Below are 15,489 nucleotides of genomic sequence, written 5' to 3' on the forward strand. Positions count from 1 at the left end.
TAATGACACTACACACCATGGTCGCACCAATACCATAACTGTTCACAAAAATGATAAGAAATTTGTGCTTCATCCTCTGTCACCTACCCAGGTGGCCAAAGATCAAACACAAATGAAGCTCAACAAGGAGCAAGAAAAAGAAGAAATAGAGAGAAGAAAAAGAGAGCAAGAGGAAAGAAAAGAAGAAGAGAAAAGAGAACAAGAAAACCGAGAGCAAGAGCAAAGAGAAGAGAAAAGAAGAAAAGAAAGGAAAATAGAACCTCTGTCCACACTCCTTATAGAACCAAGACTCTTAAGGGGAGGTTTTCTATCCTTTAATTTTCTTTCATCTATCCTTAACTTTTCAAAATTCTACTTTTCTTTCCAAGAATTTGCCACTCAATCTTTAAAAATGTTATCACTTTCAACACCTGCAAAGTCACAACTTGGGTTATGGATATCTTTGTGGTTACCAATAACTCAAGATACAAATAAAATTTCAAATGAAGAAAGGTTTCTTTGCTATATTAAAATTAAAAATTTCAAAATTAGGAAACCTTCTTCTACACATATTTTTTTATATATCTTATTTGGACAAAGAAAACTAATTAGAGATATGTCTGATGCTTATTGCAGATGGATATTTGACCCAGGAGGAACTTTGATGGATCCTACCAAAAAAAAAAAAATAAGTCCTCACAAAGACAAACCAACAAATTTGAGGACAAATCCTTTCCAAGAGGGAGGGGATGATGACTTGGGCCCAAGCCCATCAAATAATTAAGGTCAAATACTAGAAGCTAGCCAAGGAAAGCATAATTGCAAGCCATGAAGGTACAACCAGTGCAAGGTCTAGGACTGCTTAGCCCATCTTCACTTTAAAGCACGTGTATATGGTGCTCATTCTAGATCTTTAGCACCCACCTTATGCTTGTACACGTGGCATTAGATCCACATTTGTAGGAATCTTTTAGCACCATTGATACCCAAGATAGGAGCTGAATTCCTTCTATAAATTCACTCCTAGATCTCCTTTGCAATCACTTTTGAAGAATTGAGAGAATAGATTTCCTGATGAAATTTCCAACGTCTTCTCCCACCGAAAGTCACCCTTGTGCTTCCTCCAAAATCTCCTCTAGCTTCCTTCCATTGATGAAGACTTTCTGAGCTAGTTCCATTTCCCCAAAACACCTCATCCAAACTCTTCTTCCAAATATTCATCCGCTGCCACTGCACATCCTAGTTCGTTTTTCAGTTTTCTTTCGCTGCCACTGCATTTCTTCTCTGGAAACTCACGGATGTGTGGAATAACACCAAGTCTGGAGCTATCATGGAGGAAGTGGAGGAAGTGGACGAACTGGAGGAAGTGGAGGAAGTAGACGAAATGCAGGAAGTGGAGGAAGTGGAGGAAGTTGAGGAAGTGGAGGAAGTGGAGGAAGTGGAGGAAGTGGAGGAAGTGGAGGAAGTGGAGAGAGTGGAGGAAGTGGAGAAAGTGGAGGAAGTGGACGACATTGACGAAGTGGAGGAAGTGGAGGAAGTGGAGGAAGTGGAGGAAGTGGAGGAAGTGGATGAAGTGGATGAAGTGGAGGAAGTGGAGGAAGTGGACGAAGTGGACGAAGTGGACGAAGTGGTAGAAGTGGATGAAGTGGACGAAGTGGACGAAATGGAGGAAATGGATGAAGTTGGCGAAGTGGAGGAAGTGGAGGAAGTGGACGAAATGGAGGAAGTGGACGAAGTTGACGAAGTGGAGGAAGTGGAGGAAGTGGAGGAAGTGAAAGACGTTGACGAAGTTGCCAAAGTGGTCGAACTAGACGAAGTTGACGAACTGGAGGAAGTGGACAAAGTGGACGACGTTGTCGAAGTGGTGGAAGTTCACGAAGTGGAGGAAGTGGATGAAGTGGAGGAAGTGGAGGAAGTGGACCAAGTAGAGGAAGTGAAGGAAGTGGAGGAAGTGGAGGAAGTGGAGGAAGTGGAGGAAGTTGACGAAGTGGTGGAAGTTGACGAAGTGGAGAAAGTGGAGGAAGTGGAGGAAGTGGAGGAGGTGGAGGAAGTGGAGGAAGTGGACAAAGTTGACGAAGTGGACGAAGTTGACGAACTGGACGAAGTGGACGAAGTTGACGAAGTGGACGAAGTGGCGGAAGTGGAGGAAGTGGAGGAAGTGGGCGAAGTGGACGACGTTGATGAAGTTGAGGAAGTGGAGGAAGTGAAGGAAGTAGAGGAAGTTGACGAAGTAGACGAAGTGGATGAAGTAGACGAAGTGGAGGAAGTGGAGGAAGTGGAGGAAGTGGAGGAATTGGAGGAAGTTGAGGAGGTGGACGAAGTGGAGGAAGTGGAGGAAGTGGAGGAAGTGAAGTAAGTGAAGGAAGTGGAGGAAATGGAGGAAGTGGAGGAAGTGGACGAAGTTGACGAAGTTGACGATGTGGAAGAAGTGGACGAAGTGGAGGAAGTGGAGAAAGTGGAGGAAGTGGATGAAGTGGACGATGTTTACGAAGCGGAGGAAATGGAGGAAGTGGAGGAAGTGGAGGAAGTGAAGGAAGTGGAGGAAGTGAAGGAAATGGAGGATGTGGAGAAGTGGAGGAAGTGTAGGAAGGGGAGGAAGTGGACGAAGTGGAGGAAGGTGACGAAGTGGACGAAGTTGACGAAGGGGACGAAGTGGATGAAGTGGACAAAGTGGACGAAGTTTACGAAGTGGAGAAGTGGACGAAGTTGACTAAGTGGACCTAGTTGAAGAAGTGGAAGAAGTGGACGAAGTGGACGAAGTGGACGAAGTGTAAGAAGTGGACGAAGTGGAGGAAATGGATGAAGTTAATGTAGTGGACGAAGTGGACGAAGAGGACGAAGTGGACGAAGTGGACAAAGTGGACGAAGTGGACGAAGTGCATGAAACCGAGGAAGTCGAGGAAGTGGACGAAGTGGACGAAGTGGACGAAGTGGAGGAAGTGGACGAAGTTGACGAAGTGGACGAAGTAGAGGAAGTGGACGAACTTGAGGAAGTGGACGAAGTGGAGAAAGTCGAGGAAGTGGAGGAAGTTGACGAAGTCGAAGAAGATGACGAAGTGGACTAAGTGGACGAAGTTGACGAAAAGAACGAAGTGGACGAAGGGGAGGAAGTGGAGGAAGTGGAGGAAGTGGAACAAGTTGACGAAGGGGACGAAGTGGACCAAGTGGACGTAGTGGACGAACTTGACGAAGTGGAGGAAGTTGACGAAGTGGAGGAAGTGGACGAAGTTGACGAAGTGGACAAAGTTGACGAAGTTGACGAAGTGGAGGAACTGAAGTAAGTGAAAGAAGTGGAGGAAGTGGAGGAAGTGGAGGAAGTTGAGGAAGTGGACGAAGTGGAGGAAGTGGAGGAAGTGGAGGAAGTGGAGGAAGTGGAGGAAGTGGAGGAAGTGGACGACGTTGACGAAGTGGACGAAGTTGAGGAAGTGGAGGAAGGTGAGGAAGTGGAGGAAGTGGAGGAACTAGAGGAAGTGGAGGAAGTGGAGGAAGTGGACGAAGTGGACGAAGTTGACGAAGTGGAGGAAGTGGAGGAAGTGGGGGAAGTGGACGAAGTGGAGGAAGTTGACGAAATGGACGAAGTTGACAAAGTGGACGAAGTGGATGAAGTTGACGAAGTGGAGAAAGTGGACGAAGTTTACGAAGTGGAGAAGTGGAGGAAGTGGAGGATGTGAAGGAAGTGGAGGAAGTGGACGAATTGGACGAAGTTGATGAAGTTGACGAAGTTGACAAAGTGGACGAAGTTGACAAGGTGGACGAAGTGGATGAATTGGAGGAAGTAGAGGAAGTGGATGAAGTTGACGAAGTGGACGAAGTTGACGAAGTGGAGGAAGTGGAGGAAGTGGACAAAGTGGACGAAGTGGGCGAACTGAAGGAAGTGGACGAAGTGGATGAAATGGACGAAGTGGACGAAATGGACGAAGTGTACGAAGTGGACGAACTGGAGGAAATGGATGAAGTTGATGTAGTGTACGAAGTGGACAAAGTGGACGAAGTGGACGAAGTGGACGAAGTGGACGAAGTGGAAAAAGTGGACGCAGTAAGGAAGTGGAGGAAGCCGAGGAAGTCGAGGAAGTGGACGAAGAGGAGGAAGTGGAGGAAGTGGACGAAGTGTACGAAGTGGAGGAAGTTGACGAAGTTGACGAAGTGGAGGAAGTGGACGAAGTGGCGGAAGTGGAGGAAGTGGACGAAGTGGACGACGTTGACGAAGTGGAGGAAATGGAGGAAGTGGAGAAGTGGAGGAAGTGGAGGAAGTGGACGAAGTGGGGGAAGTGGAGGAAGTAGACGAAGTGAAGGAAGTGGAAGAAGTTGAGGAAGTGGACGAAGTGGAGGAAGTGGAGGAAGTGGACGAAGTGAAGTAAGTGAAGGAAGTGGAGGAGGTGGAGGAAGTGGAGGAAGTGGACGAAGTGGACGAAGTTGACGAAGTGGACGAAGTTGACGAAGTGGACGATGTTGACGAAGTGGACGAAGTGGACGAAGTGGACGAAGTGGACGAAGTGGACGAAGTGGCGGAAGTGGAGGAAGTGGAGGAAGTGGAGGAAGTGGGCGAAGTGGACGAAGTTGACGAAGTGGACGAAGTGGAGGAAGTACATGAAGGGGAGGAAGTGAAGGAAGTAGAGTAAGTGGACGAAGTGGACGCAGTGGATGAAGTAGACGAAGTGGCGGAAGTGGACGAAGTGGACGACGTTGACGAAGTGGAGGAAATGGAGGAAGTGGAGAAGTGGAGGACGTGGAGGAAGTGGAGGAAGTGGACGAAGTGGAGGAAGTGGAGGAAGTAGACGAAGTGCAGGAAGTGGAGGAAGTGGAGGAAGTTGAGGAAGTGGACGAAGTGGAGGAAGTGGACGAAGTGAAGTAAGTCGACGAAGTGGAGGAAGTGGAGGAAGTGGACGAAGTGGACGAAGTTGACGAAGTTGAGGAAGTGGACGAAGTGGAGAAAGTCGAGGAAGTGGAGGAAGTTGACGAAGTGGAAAAAGTTGACGAAGTGGAGGAAGTGGACGAACTTGACGAAATGGACGAAGTGGAGGAAGTGGACGAACTTGACGAAGTGGACGAAGTGGAGGAAGTGGACGAACTTGACGAAGTGGACGAAGTGGAGGATGTGGAGGAAGTCGAGGAAGTGGAGGAAGTTGACTAAGTGGAACAAGTTGACGAAGTGGACGAAGTGGACCAAGTGGACGAAGTGGACGAGCTTGACGAAGTGAAGGAAGTTGACGAAGTGGAGGAAGTGGACGAAGTGGAGGAAGTGGAGGAAGTGGAGGAAGTGGACTAAGTTGTTGAAGTTGATGAAGTTGACGAAGTGGACGAAGTGGACGAAGTGGACGAAGTTGACGAAGTTGACGAAGTGGACGAAGTGGAGGAATTGGACGAAGTGGACGAAGTAGACGAAGTGGAGGAAGTGGAGGGGAAGTGGAGGAAGTGGAGGAAGTGGACGAAGTTATTGAAGTTGACGAAGTGGAGAAAGTGGAGGAAGTGGACGAAGTGGACGAAGAGGAGGAAGTGGAGAAAGTTGACGAAGTGGAGGAAGTGGACGAAGTTGACGAAGTGGAGGAAGTGGAGAAAGTGGAGGAAGTGGACGATATGGAGGAAGTGGAGGAAGTTGACCAAGTAGACGAAGTGGAGGAAATGGACGAAGTGGACGAAGTTGACGAAGTGGAGGAAGTGGAGGAAGTGGAGTAAGTCGAGGAAGTGGAGGAAGTCGATGACGTTGACGAAGTGGACGAAGTTGACGAAGTGGACGAAGTGTACGAAGTGGACGAAGTGGAGGAAATCGAGGGAGTGAAGGAAGTGGAGGATGTGGACGAAGTTGAGGAAGTGGAGGAAGTGGAGGAAGCCAAGGAAGTCGAGGAAGTGGAGGAAGTGGACAAAGTGGAGGAAGTTGATGATGTGGACGAAGTAGATGAAGTGGAGGAAGTGGACGAAGTAGAAGTAGTAGAAGTGGAGGAAGTGGAGGAAGTGGAGGAAGTGGAGGAAGTGGACAAAGTTGAGGAAGTGGAGGAAGTGGACGAAGTGGAGGAAGTGGACAAAGTGGAGGAAGTGGAGGAAGTGGAGGAAGTGGAGGAAGTAGAGGAAGTTGACAAAGTGGAGGAAGTGGAGGAAGTTAACAAAGTGGACGAAGTTGACGAAGTGGACGAAGTGGATGAAGTGGACGAAGTGGAGAAAGTGGAGGAAGTTTACGAAGTGGAGCAGTGGAGGAAGTGGAGGAAGTGGACGAAATAGACGAGGTGCACGAAGTGGAGGAAATGGATGAAGTTGACGTAGTAGACGAAGTGGCCGAAGTGGACAAAGTGGAGGAAGTGGGGGAAGCCGGGGAAGTCGATCAAGTGGAGGAAGTGGACGAAGTGAACGAAGTGGAGGAAGTGGAGGAAGTGGACGAAGTGGACGAAGTGGAGAATGTGGAAGAAGTTTACGAAGTGGAGAAGTGGAAGAAGTGGACGAAGTTGACTAAGTGGACCAAGTCGAAGAAGTGGAAGAAGTGGACGAAGTGAAAGAAGTGGACGAAGTGGACGAAGTGGAGGAAGTGGAGGAAGTGGAGGAAGTGGAGGAAGTGGAGGAAGTGAAGGAAGTCCAGGAAGTGGAGGAACTGGACGAAGTGGAGGAAGTGGAGGAAGTGGAAGAAGTTGACGAAGTGAACGAAGTGGACGAAGTGGAGGAAGTGGACGAAGTGGACGAAGTTCACTAAGTTGACAAGGTTGAAGAAGTGGAAAAAGTGGACGAAGTGGAAGAAGTGGACGAGGTGGACGAGGTGGACGAAGTGGAGGAATTGGACGAAGCTGACGAAGTGGACGAAGTTGATGAAGTGGACGAAGTGGACGAAGTGGACGAAGTGGACGAAGTGGAGGACGTGGAGGAAGTGAACGAAGTGGAGGAAGTGGACGAAGTTGACGAATTGGAGGAAGTGGAGGAAGTGGAGGAAGTCCACTTTTTCCATTTCCTCCACTTCCTCCACTTCCTCCACTTCGTCTCCATCGTCCATTTCCTCCACTTCCTCTACTTCGTGCACTTTGTCTACTTCGTCCACTTCCTCCACTTCCTCCACTTCCTCCACTTCCTCCACTTCGTCAACTTCGTCCTCTTCGTCAACGTCGTCAACTTCCTCCACTTCCTCCACTTCCTCCACTTCATCCATTTCCTCCACTTCGTCTACTTCGTCAAATTTCTCCACTTCCTCCATATCGTCCACTTCGTCCAATTCGTCCAATTCGTCCACTTCGTGCACTTCGTCAACGTCGTCCACTTCCTCCACTTCGTCCACTTCCTCCACTTCGTCCATTTCCTCCACTTCGTCCTCTTTGTAAACTTCGTCCACTTCATCAACTTCGTCATCTTCGTCCACTTCCTCCACTTCCTCCACTTACTCCACTTCTTCCATTTCCTCGACTTCCTCCCATTCCTCGACTTTGTCCAGTTAGTCCACTTCGTCTACTTCGTCAACTTGGTCCACTTCAGCCACCTCCTCAACTTCCTCCACTTACTCCACTTCTTCTACTTCCTCCACTTCCTCAACTTCGTCCACTTCGTCCATTTCCTCCACTCCGTCCACTTCTTCGACTTCATCAAGTTCGTCAACTTCCTCCACTTCATCCACTTCCTCCACTTCGTCCAGTTCGTCCACTTCGTCAACTTCGTCCATTTCCTCCACTTCGTCCACTTTGTCCACCTCGTCCACTTCGTCCACTTCCTAGGCTTCGTCCACTTCAACCACTTTGTCCACTTCGTCCACTTCGTCGACGTCGTCCACTTCGTCCATGTCGTCCACTTTGTCCACTTTCTCCACTTCGTCCACTTCCTGCACTTCATCTACTTCGTCTACTTCCTCCACTTCCTCCACTTCGTCCCTTTCCTCGACTTACCTCCATTTCCTCCACTTCGTCAACTTCCTCCACTTTGTCCACTTCGTCAACGTCGTCCACTTCCTCGACTTCCTCTACTTCCTGCACTTCCTCCACTTCGTCAACTTCGTCCACTTCGTCCACTTCGTCCACTTCGTCGTCCACTTCGTCAACTTCGTCAACTTCGTCAACTTCGTCAACTTCGTCCACTTCGTCAACTTCGTCCACTTCCTCCACTTCCTCCACCTCCTTCACTTCCTTCACTTCCTCCACTTCCTCAACTTCGTCCACTTCCTGAACTTCGTCCATTCGTCCACTTCCTCCACTTCCTCCACTTCGTCAACTTCCTCCTCTTCGTCAACTTCGTCCACTTTGTCCACTTCGTCCACTTCGTCAACTTCGTCAACTTCGTCCACTTCCTCCACTTCCTCCACTCCCTCCACTTCCTGCACTTCGCCCTTCGTCCACTTCGCCCTTTCGTCCACTTTGTCCACTTCAACCACTTCCTCCACTTCCTCCACTTCCTGAACTTCGTCCACTTCGTCAACTTCGTCCACTTCCTCTACTTCCTCCACTTCCTCCCCTTCCTCCACGTTGTCGACTTCGTCCACTTCGTCCACTTCGTCCACGTCGTGCACTTCCTCCGCTTTGTCTACTTTAACCACTTTGTCCACTTCGTCCACTTCGTCGACGTCGTCCACTTCGTCCATGTCGTCCAGTTCCTCCACTTCATCCATTTCGTCCGCTTCCTCCACTTCCTCCACTTACTCCACTTCTTCCACTTCCACCACTTCCTCCACTTCGTCCACTTCGTCCATTTCCTCCACTTTGTCCACTTCATAAACTTCGACCACTTCTTCCACTTCTTCAACTTCGTCAACTTCCTCCACTTCCTCAACTTCCTCCACTTCGTCCACTTCCTCCACTACGTCCACATCGTCCACTTTGTCCATTTCCTCCACTTTGTCCGCTTCATAAACTTCGACCACTTCTTCCACTTCTTCAACTTCGTTGACTTCCTCCACTTCCTCCACTTCGTCCACCTCGTCAACTTCATAAACTTCGTCCACTTCCTCTACTTCGTCAACTTCCTCCACTTCGTCCACTTCCTGCACTACGTCCAATTCGTCCACTTCGTCCACTTCGTCAACTTCCTCCACTTCCTCAACTTCCTCAACTTCCTCCACTTCTTCCCCTTCGTCAACTTCGTCAACTTCGTCAACTTCGTCCACTTCGTAAACTTCATCAACTTCCTCCACTTCCTCCACTTCGTCAACTTCGTCCAATTCGTCCACTTCCTCCACTTCCTCCACTTCTTGCACTTCGTCCACTTCGTCCACTTCATCAACTTCGTCCACTTCCCCCACTTCCTCCACTTCCTCCACTTCCTCCACTTCCTCCACTTCCTCCACTTCCTCAACTTCCTGAACTTCCTCCACTTCCTCCACTTCCTCCACTTCCTCCACTTCCTCCACTTCGTCCGACTCGTCCACTTCCTCTACTTCGTCCAATTACTCCACTTCGTCAACTTCGTCCACTTCGTCCACTTGGTCAACTTCGTCCACCTCCTCCACTTCCTCCACTTCCTCCACTTCCTCCACTTCCTCCACTTCCTCCACTTCGTCAACTTCATCAACTTCGATCCACTTCCTCTACTTCGTCAACTTCGTCCACTTCATCCACTACGTCCACTTCCTCAACTTCGTCCACTTCGTCCACTTCGTCCAATTCGTCCACCTCGTCCACTTCGTCCACTTCGTCCACTTCGTCCACTTCGTCCACTTCGTCCACTTCGTTCACTTCGTCCACTTCGTTCACTTCGTCCACTTCGTCCACTTCGTCCATATCGTCCACTTCGTCCACTTCCTTCACTTCCTCAACTTCCTCAACTTGCTCCACTTCTTCACCTTCGTTAACTTCGTCCACTTCGTCAACTTCGTCAACTCCCTCCACTTCCTCCACTTCCTCCATTTTGTCAACTTCGTCCAATTCGTCCACTTCCTCCACTTCCTCCACTTCCTCCACTTCCTCCACTTCCTCCACTTCCTGCACTTCGTCCATTTCATCAACTTCGTCCACTTCGTCCAGTTCCTCCAGTTCCTCCACTTCCTCCACTTCCTCCACTTCCTCAACTTCCTCAACTTCCTCCACTTCCTGCACTTCCTCCACTTCGTCAACTTCGTCCGCTTCGTCCACTTCGTCCATTTCGTCCACTTCGTCTATTTCGTCCATTTCGTCCACTTCGTCCACTTCGTCCACTTCGTCCACTTCCTCCACTTCGTCCACTTCGTCCACTTCGTCCACTTCGCCAACGTCGTCCACTTCGTCGACTTCTTTCACGTCGTCAACTTCGTCGACTTCGTTCACTTCCTCCATTTCCTCCACTTCCTCCACTTCGTCAACTTCGTCCATTTCCTCCACTTCGTCAACTTCGTCCACTTCCTCCACTTCCTCCACTTCGTCCACTTCGTCAACTACATCAACTTCGATCCACTTCCTTTACTTCGTCAACTTCGTCCACTTCATCCACTACGTCCACTTCCTCAACTTCGTCCACTTCGTCCACTTCATCCACTTCGTCCACCTCGTCCAATTCGTCCACCTCGTCCACTTCGTCCACTTCCTCCACTTCCTCCACTTCCTCAACTTCCTCAACTTCCTCCACTTCTTCACCTTCGTTCACTTCGTCAACTTCGTCAACTTCCTCCACTTCCTACACTTTGTCAACTTCGTCCAATTCGTCGACTTCCTCCACTTCCTCCACTTCGTCCATTTCATCAACTTCGTCCACTTCGTCCAGTTCCTCCACTTCCTCCACTTCCTCCACTTCCTCCACTTCCTCAACTTCCTCAACTTCCTCCACTTCCTGCACTTCCTCCACTTGGTCAACTTCGTCCGCTTCGTCCGCTTCGTCCACTTCATCCATTTCGTCCATTTCGTCCACTTCGTCCATTTCGTTCACTTCGTTCACTTCGTCCACTTCGTCCACTTCGTCCACTTCGTCCACTTCGTCCACTTCGTCCACTTCGTCCACTTCGTCAACATCGTCCACTTCTTTCACTTCTTCAACTTCGTCGACTTCGTTCACTTCCTCCATTTCCTCCACTTCATCCACTTCGTCAACTTCGTCCATTTCCTCCACTTCGTCAACTTCATCCACTTCCTCCACTTCGTCAACTTCATCCACTTCCCCCAGTTCATCCACTTCCTCCACTTCCTCCACGTCGTCCACTTCCTCCACTTCGTCACCTTCGTCCACTTCCTCCACTTCGTCAACTTCGTCCACTTCCTCCACTTCGTCCACTTCGTCAACTTCGTCCATTTCCTCCACTTCGTCCACTTCGTCCATTTCGTCCACTTCGTCCACTTCTTCCACTTCCTCCACTTCGTCAACTTCCTCCACTTTGTCCACTTCTTCCACTTCGTCAACTTCATCAACTTCGATTCACTTCCTCTACTTCGTCAACTTCGTCCAGTTTGTCCACTACGTCCACTTCCTCAACTTCGTCCACTTCGTCCAATTCGTCCACCTCGTCCACTTCGTCCACTTCGTCCACTTCATCCACTTCGTCCACTTCCTCCACTTCCTCAACTTCCTCCACTTCCTCCACTTCCTCAACTTCCTCAACTTCCTCCACTTCCTTCACTTCCTCCACTTGGTCAACTTCGTCCGCTTCGTCCGCTTCGTCCACTTCATCCATTTCGTCCATTTCGTCCACTTCGTCCATTTCGTTCACTTCGTTCACTTCCTCTCACTTCGTTCACTTCGTCCACTTCGTCCACTTCGTCCACTTCGTCCACTTCGTCCACTTCGTCCACTTCGTCCACGTCGTCCACTTCGTCCACTTCTTTCACTTCTTCAACTACGTCGACTTCGTTAACTTCCTCCATTTCCTCCACATCATCCACTTCGTCAACTTCGTCCATTTCCTCCACTTCGTCAACTTCATCCACTTCCTCCACTCCGTCAACTTCATCCACTTCCCCCAGTTCATCCACTTCCTCCACTTCCTCCACGTCGTCCACTTCCTCCACTTCGTCACCTTCGTCCACTTCCTCCACTTCGTCAACTTCGTCCACTTCCTCCACTTCGTCCACTTCGTCAACTTCGTCCATTTCCTCCATTTCGTCCACTTCGTCCTCTTCTTCCACTTCCTCCACTTCGTCAACTTCCTCCACTTTGTCCACTTCTTCCACTTCGTCAACTTCATCAACTTCGACTCATTTCCTCTACTTCGTCAACTTCGTCCAGTTTGTCCACTACGTCCACTTCCTCAACTTCGTCCACTTCGTTCACTTCGTCCAATTCGTCCACCTCGCCCACTTCGTCCACTTCGTCCACTTCATCCACTTCGTCCACTTCCTCCACTTCCTCAACTTCCTCCACTTCTTCCCCTTCGTTAACTTCGTCCATTTCGTCAACTTCATCAACTTCCACCACTTCCTCCACTTCGTCCACTTCGTCCACTTCGTCAACTTCCTCCACTTCCTCCACTTCCTCCACTTCCTCCACTTCGTCCATTTCATCAACTTCGTCCAGTTCCTCCACTTCCTCCACTTCCTTCACTTCCTCAACTTCCTCAACTTCCTCCACTTCCTGCACTTCCTCCACTTCGTCAACTTCGTCTGCTTCGTCCACTTCCTCCACTTCGTCCACTTCCTCAGTTCCTCCACTTCATCCACTTCCTCCACTTTGTCCACTTCCTCCACTTCGTCAACTTCCGCCACTTCGTCCACTTCTTCCACTTCGTCCACTTCATCCATTTCGTGCACTTCGTCCATTTCGTTCACTTCGTCCACTTCGTCCACTTCGTCCACTTCGTCCACTTCGTCCACTTCGTCCACTTCGTCCACTTCGTCCACTTCGTCAACGTCGTCCATTTCCTCCACTTCGTCCACTTCTTCCACTTCTTCAACTTCGTCGACTTCGTTCACTTCCTCCATTTCCTCCACTTCCTCCACTTCGTCAACTTCGTCCATTTCCTCCACTTCGTCAACTTCATCCACTTCCTCCACTTCGTCAACTTCGTCCACTTCCCCCAGTTCGTCCACTTCCTCCACTTCCTCCACGTCGTCCACTTCGTCCACTTCGTCACCTTCTGATAGGCGACGCTCCGAGGAGAAAACGAAACTTGAGAGATCTGGACTCCTCGAGGCCTCCTTGACATCGATGCGCAGCGAAAAGAAGCAGAAGAAGCAAAAGAAACAGCGGAAACAGCAGAAGAACTAAGAACCCTAGGTTTGGATGATTAATCGGTGAAAACCTAGGGTTTGAGGCGGAAGCGGCTTTGAACGGTGGAGAAGTGATTTAATCGGCGAGAAAGGTGAGGTTCTGCGATGACAGTGTGGTTCGTGGTGGAAGAGCTCTCTCTCGAGAGTGAAGTAGATGAAGATTCGCGAAGTGAAGATGCAGTGTTGTGCTGATGGAAACTCGCGAGGAATAAGCTCGCGTGGCAGCGATGGAGTAGTCAATCCACGCGGCTGGAGCAGAGTGGAGAAACCAATGATTACGTGGAGGTAAGAGAGTTTTGGAGTGTAAATGGAAAATGAAAGATGAAGTGTGAATGGAAGGTGGCTAGAGGAGATCCTTTGGGATTCTCTAGCTTTGACTTTCAAGGGAATTAATTTCTGGAGTTTTCTCTACAGAAAGTTTAATTCACTATTCTCAAAAGTATCTTACAAGAGGTGGTGGCATGTCTATATATAGGACTAAAAGTCCCTCCTATCCAGCACATGCCTAACACCTTTTACACATGCTTTTAATAAAAGTAAAAGAAATACTACACTAAACTAATTAGCCTTGGTCCCCGCGTATCATCCCCTCCCCCTTGGAAAGGATTTGTCCTCAAATCTAATGGTGCTTTTGAAGACTTATTTTTGTTAGCTTCATAAGGGTTCCTCCTGGGTCAAATATCCATCTGCAATAAGCATCAAACATATATCTAATTAGTTTTCTTTGACCCAATAAGATATATAAAAGAATATGTGTAGAAGAAGGTTTCCAAATTTTGAAATTTTTAATTTTAATATAACAAAGAAACCTTTCTTCATTTGAAATTTTATTTGTATCTTGAGTTATTGGTAACCATAAAGATAACCCTAACCCAAGTTGGAACTTTGCATGTGTTGAAAGTGATAACATTTTTAAAGATGGATTGGCCAATTCTTTGAAAGAAAAGTGAAATTTGGAAAATTCAAATATAAATGGATAAAAGTGAGAGGATAGAAAACCTTCCCTTAAGAGTTTAACTTCTAATGTAGGAGGAGATGTTGCCCTTAGTTGCTTTGGTTTCTTTTCTTCCATTTCTATCCTTTCAACTTCTTCCTTTTCTCTTCTAAGTGTTTCGTTTCTCTCTTTCTCTCTTCTTTTCTCTTCTTCTCTTTCTTCCTCATCTCTTCTCTCTCTTTCTTCCTCTTTTCTTCTCTCGTTTTCTTCCTCTTCTCTTCTCTCTTGCTCTCTTCTTTTCTCTTCTTCTCTTCTCTTTCTCTCTTCCTCTTTTCTTTTATTTCGTTCTTCCTCTTCTCTTCTCTCTTTTTCTCTTCTCTCTATCTCTCTTTTCTCTCTTACTTCTTGCTTTTGTTTTTCTCTTTTTAATCTCTCAATTCTATGTTTGCTTGTCTCTTCCCATAGCCTCCTAAGTTTTTCTAGAAACTCACTTTCCCTACGGGAGAACCCACTTAAATTTTGAATGAATGACTCACCTTTTCTAATAAGCTCTCTCATAAGTTCTAAGTTCCTTTCAATTTCTCGAGGCACAAACTTTCTTCTCATACAAGCTTTCAATTCATTCCAATCATGAATGGGATATTTTCTACCTATCTTAACATGATATTGCCTATCATCCCACCACTCTCTTGCATGCTTTTCAAAACTAGAAGCGTAGAGACTAAGAATATAAGATTCATTATCTCTATAATAGAAGGATTCAGATTTACTTTTTCTAACCATGAATGAATGCATGTCATCAATTTCCTTTTCCCAAGCTAGGTATGTTAATGCACCCATATCATCACCAAAGAATGGAATATTTTCACTAGCTTGTTTATACAAATCATTTTCAATCCTATCAAATTCATAAAATGAACAAGACTTCCTTATAGCTTTATCATGTTCTCTTTTGATGTCTTTGTAACTAAGTTGCTTATCAAAATTAAAAGTCCTAGAAGACCTATATGAATAACAATACATCTTTGTTTCTAAAAGTTTTTCTAGTGGAAAAGATATACAAGATTCACACTTAGACAAGTCCCAGGTAAGAGAGGTGAGTCATGAAGACTGCTTAAGTACCAAGTCTTGCCTTGCCAGAAATGTCTTAGGTTACTACTAGTTACCCTTTAAACTAAAATCACTTTTAAAATCAAAGGACACAACTCACAAACAATCACAACAATTAAACACTAAAAGGCAACTATTCGGACTCTAATGTGAAAAGGCTTAGAGTTTAATCCCTTTTAGCCTAAATCACCCTAAACGTAAGACACTAAAAGAAATTAAACACAAACAAGAAAAGTTTTGCCAAGAGTTGAAAGAGCACCAAGGACTCTTCCAAGACACTTGGACTTTGAATGGCCTTTTACAATGAAATTAAGAAAACTAACAATATAGCCTATTACAAAACCAGATGAAGAAACAATTTAAAAAAAATAACAACTATGCTTCAATCCTGGTCCTGATTCAAATCCG

At 47.4% G+C, this 15,489-nt stretch overlaps 1 protein-coding gene across 1 annotated transcript; it reads right to left on the minus strand.

The window, feature by feature from the left end:
- Window positions 1-13,113: 13,113 nt before the first annotated feature.
- LOC148193703 (uncharacterized) lies at window positions 13,114-14,994 on the minus strand. The gene is made up of 2 exons (XM_088099490.1): window positions 14,037-14,994; window positions 13,114-13,286 (listed from the first exon to the last, which is right to left on the minus strand). The coding sequence occupies exons 1-2, from the start codon at window positions 14,992-14,994 to the stop codon at window positions 13,114-13,116; spliced, it is 1,131 nt and encodes a 376-aa protein (XP_087955616.1).
- Between the last annotated feature and the right edge of the window lie 495 nt (window positions 14,995-15,489).

The sequence above is a fragment of the Vigna umbellata genome, chromosome 9, assembly GCF_029865625.1.
Source record: "Vigna umbellata cultivar VRB3 chromosome 9, Vumbellata_1.0, whole genome shotgun sequence".
NCBI classification, from domain to species: domain Eukaryota; kingdom Viridiplantae; phylum Streptophyta; class Magnoliopsida; order Fabales; family Fabaceae; genus Vigna; species Vigna umbellata.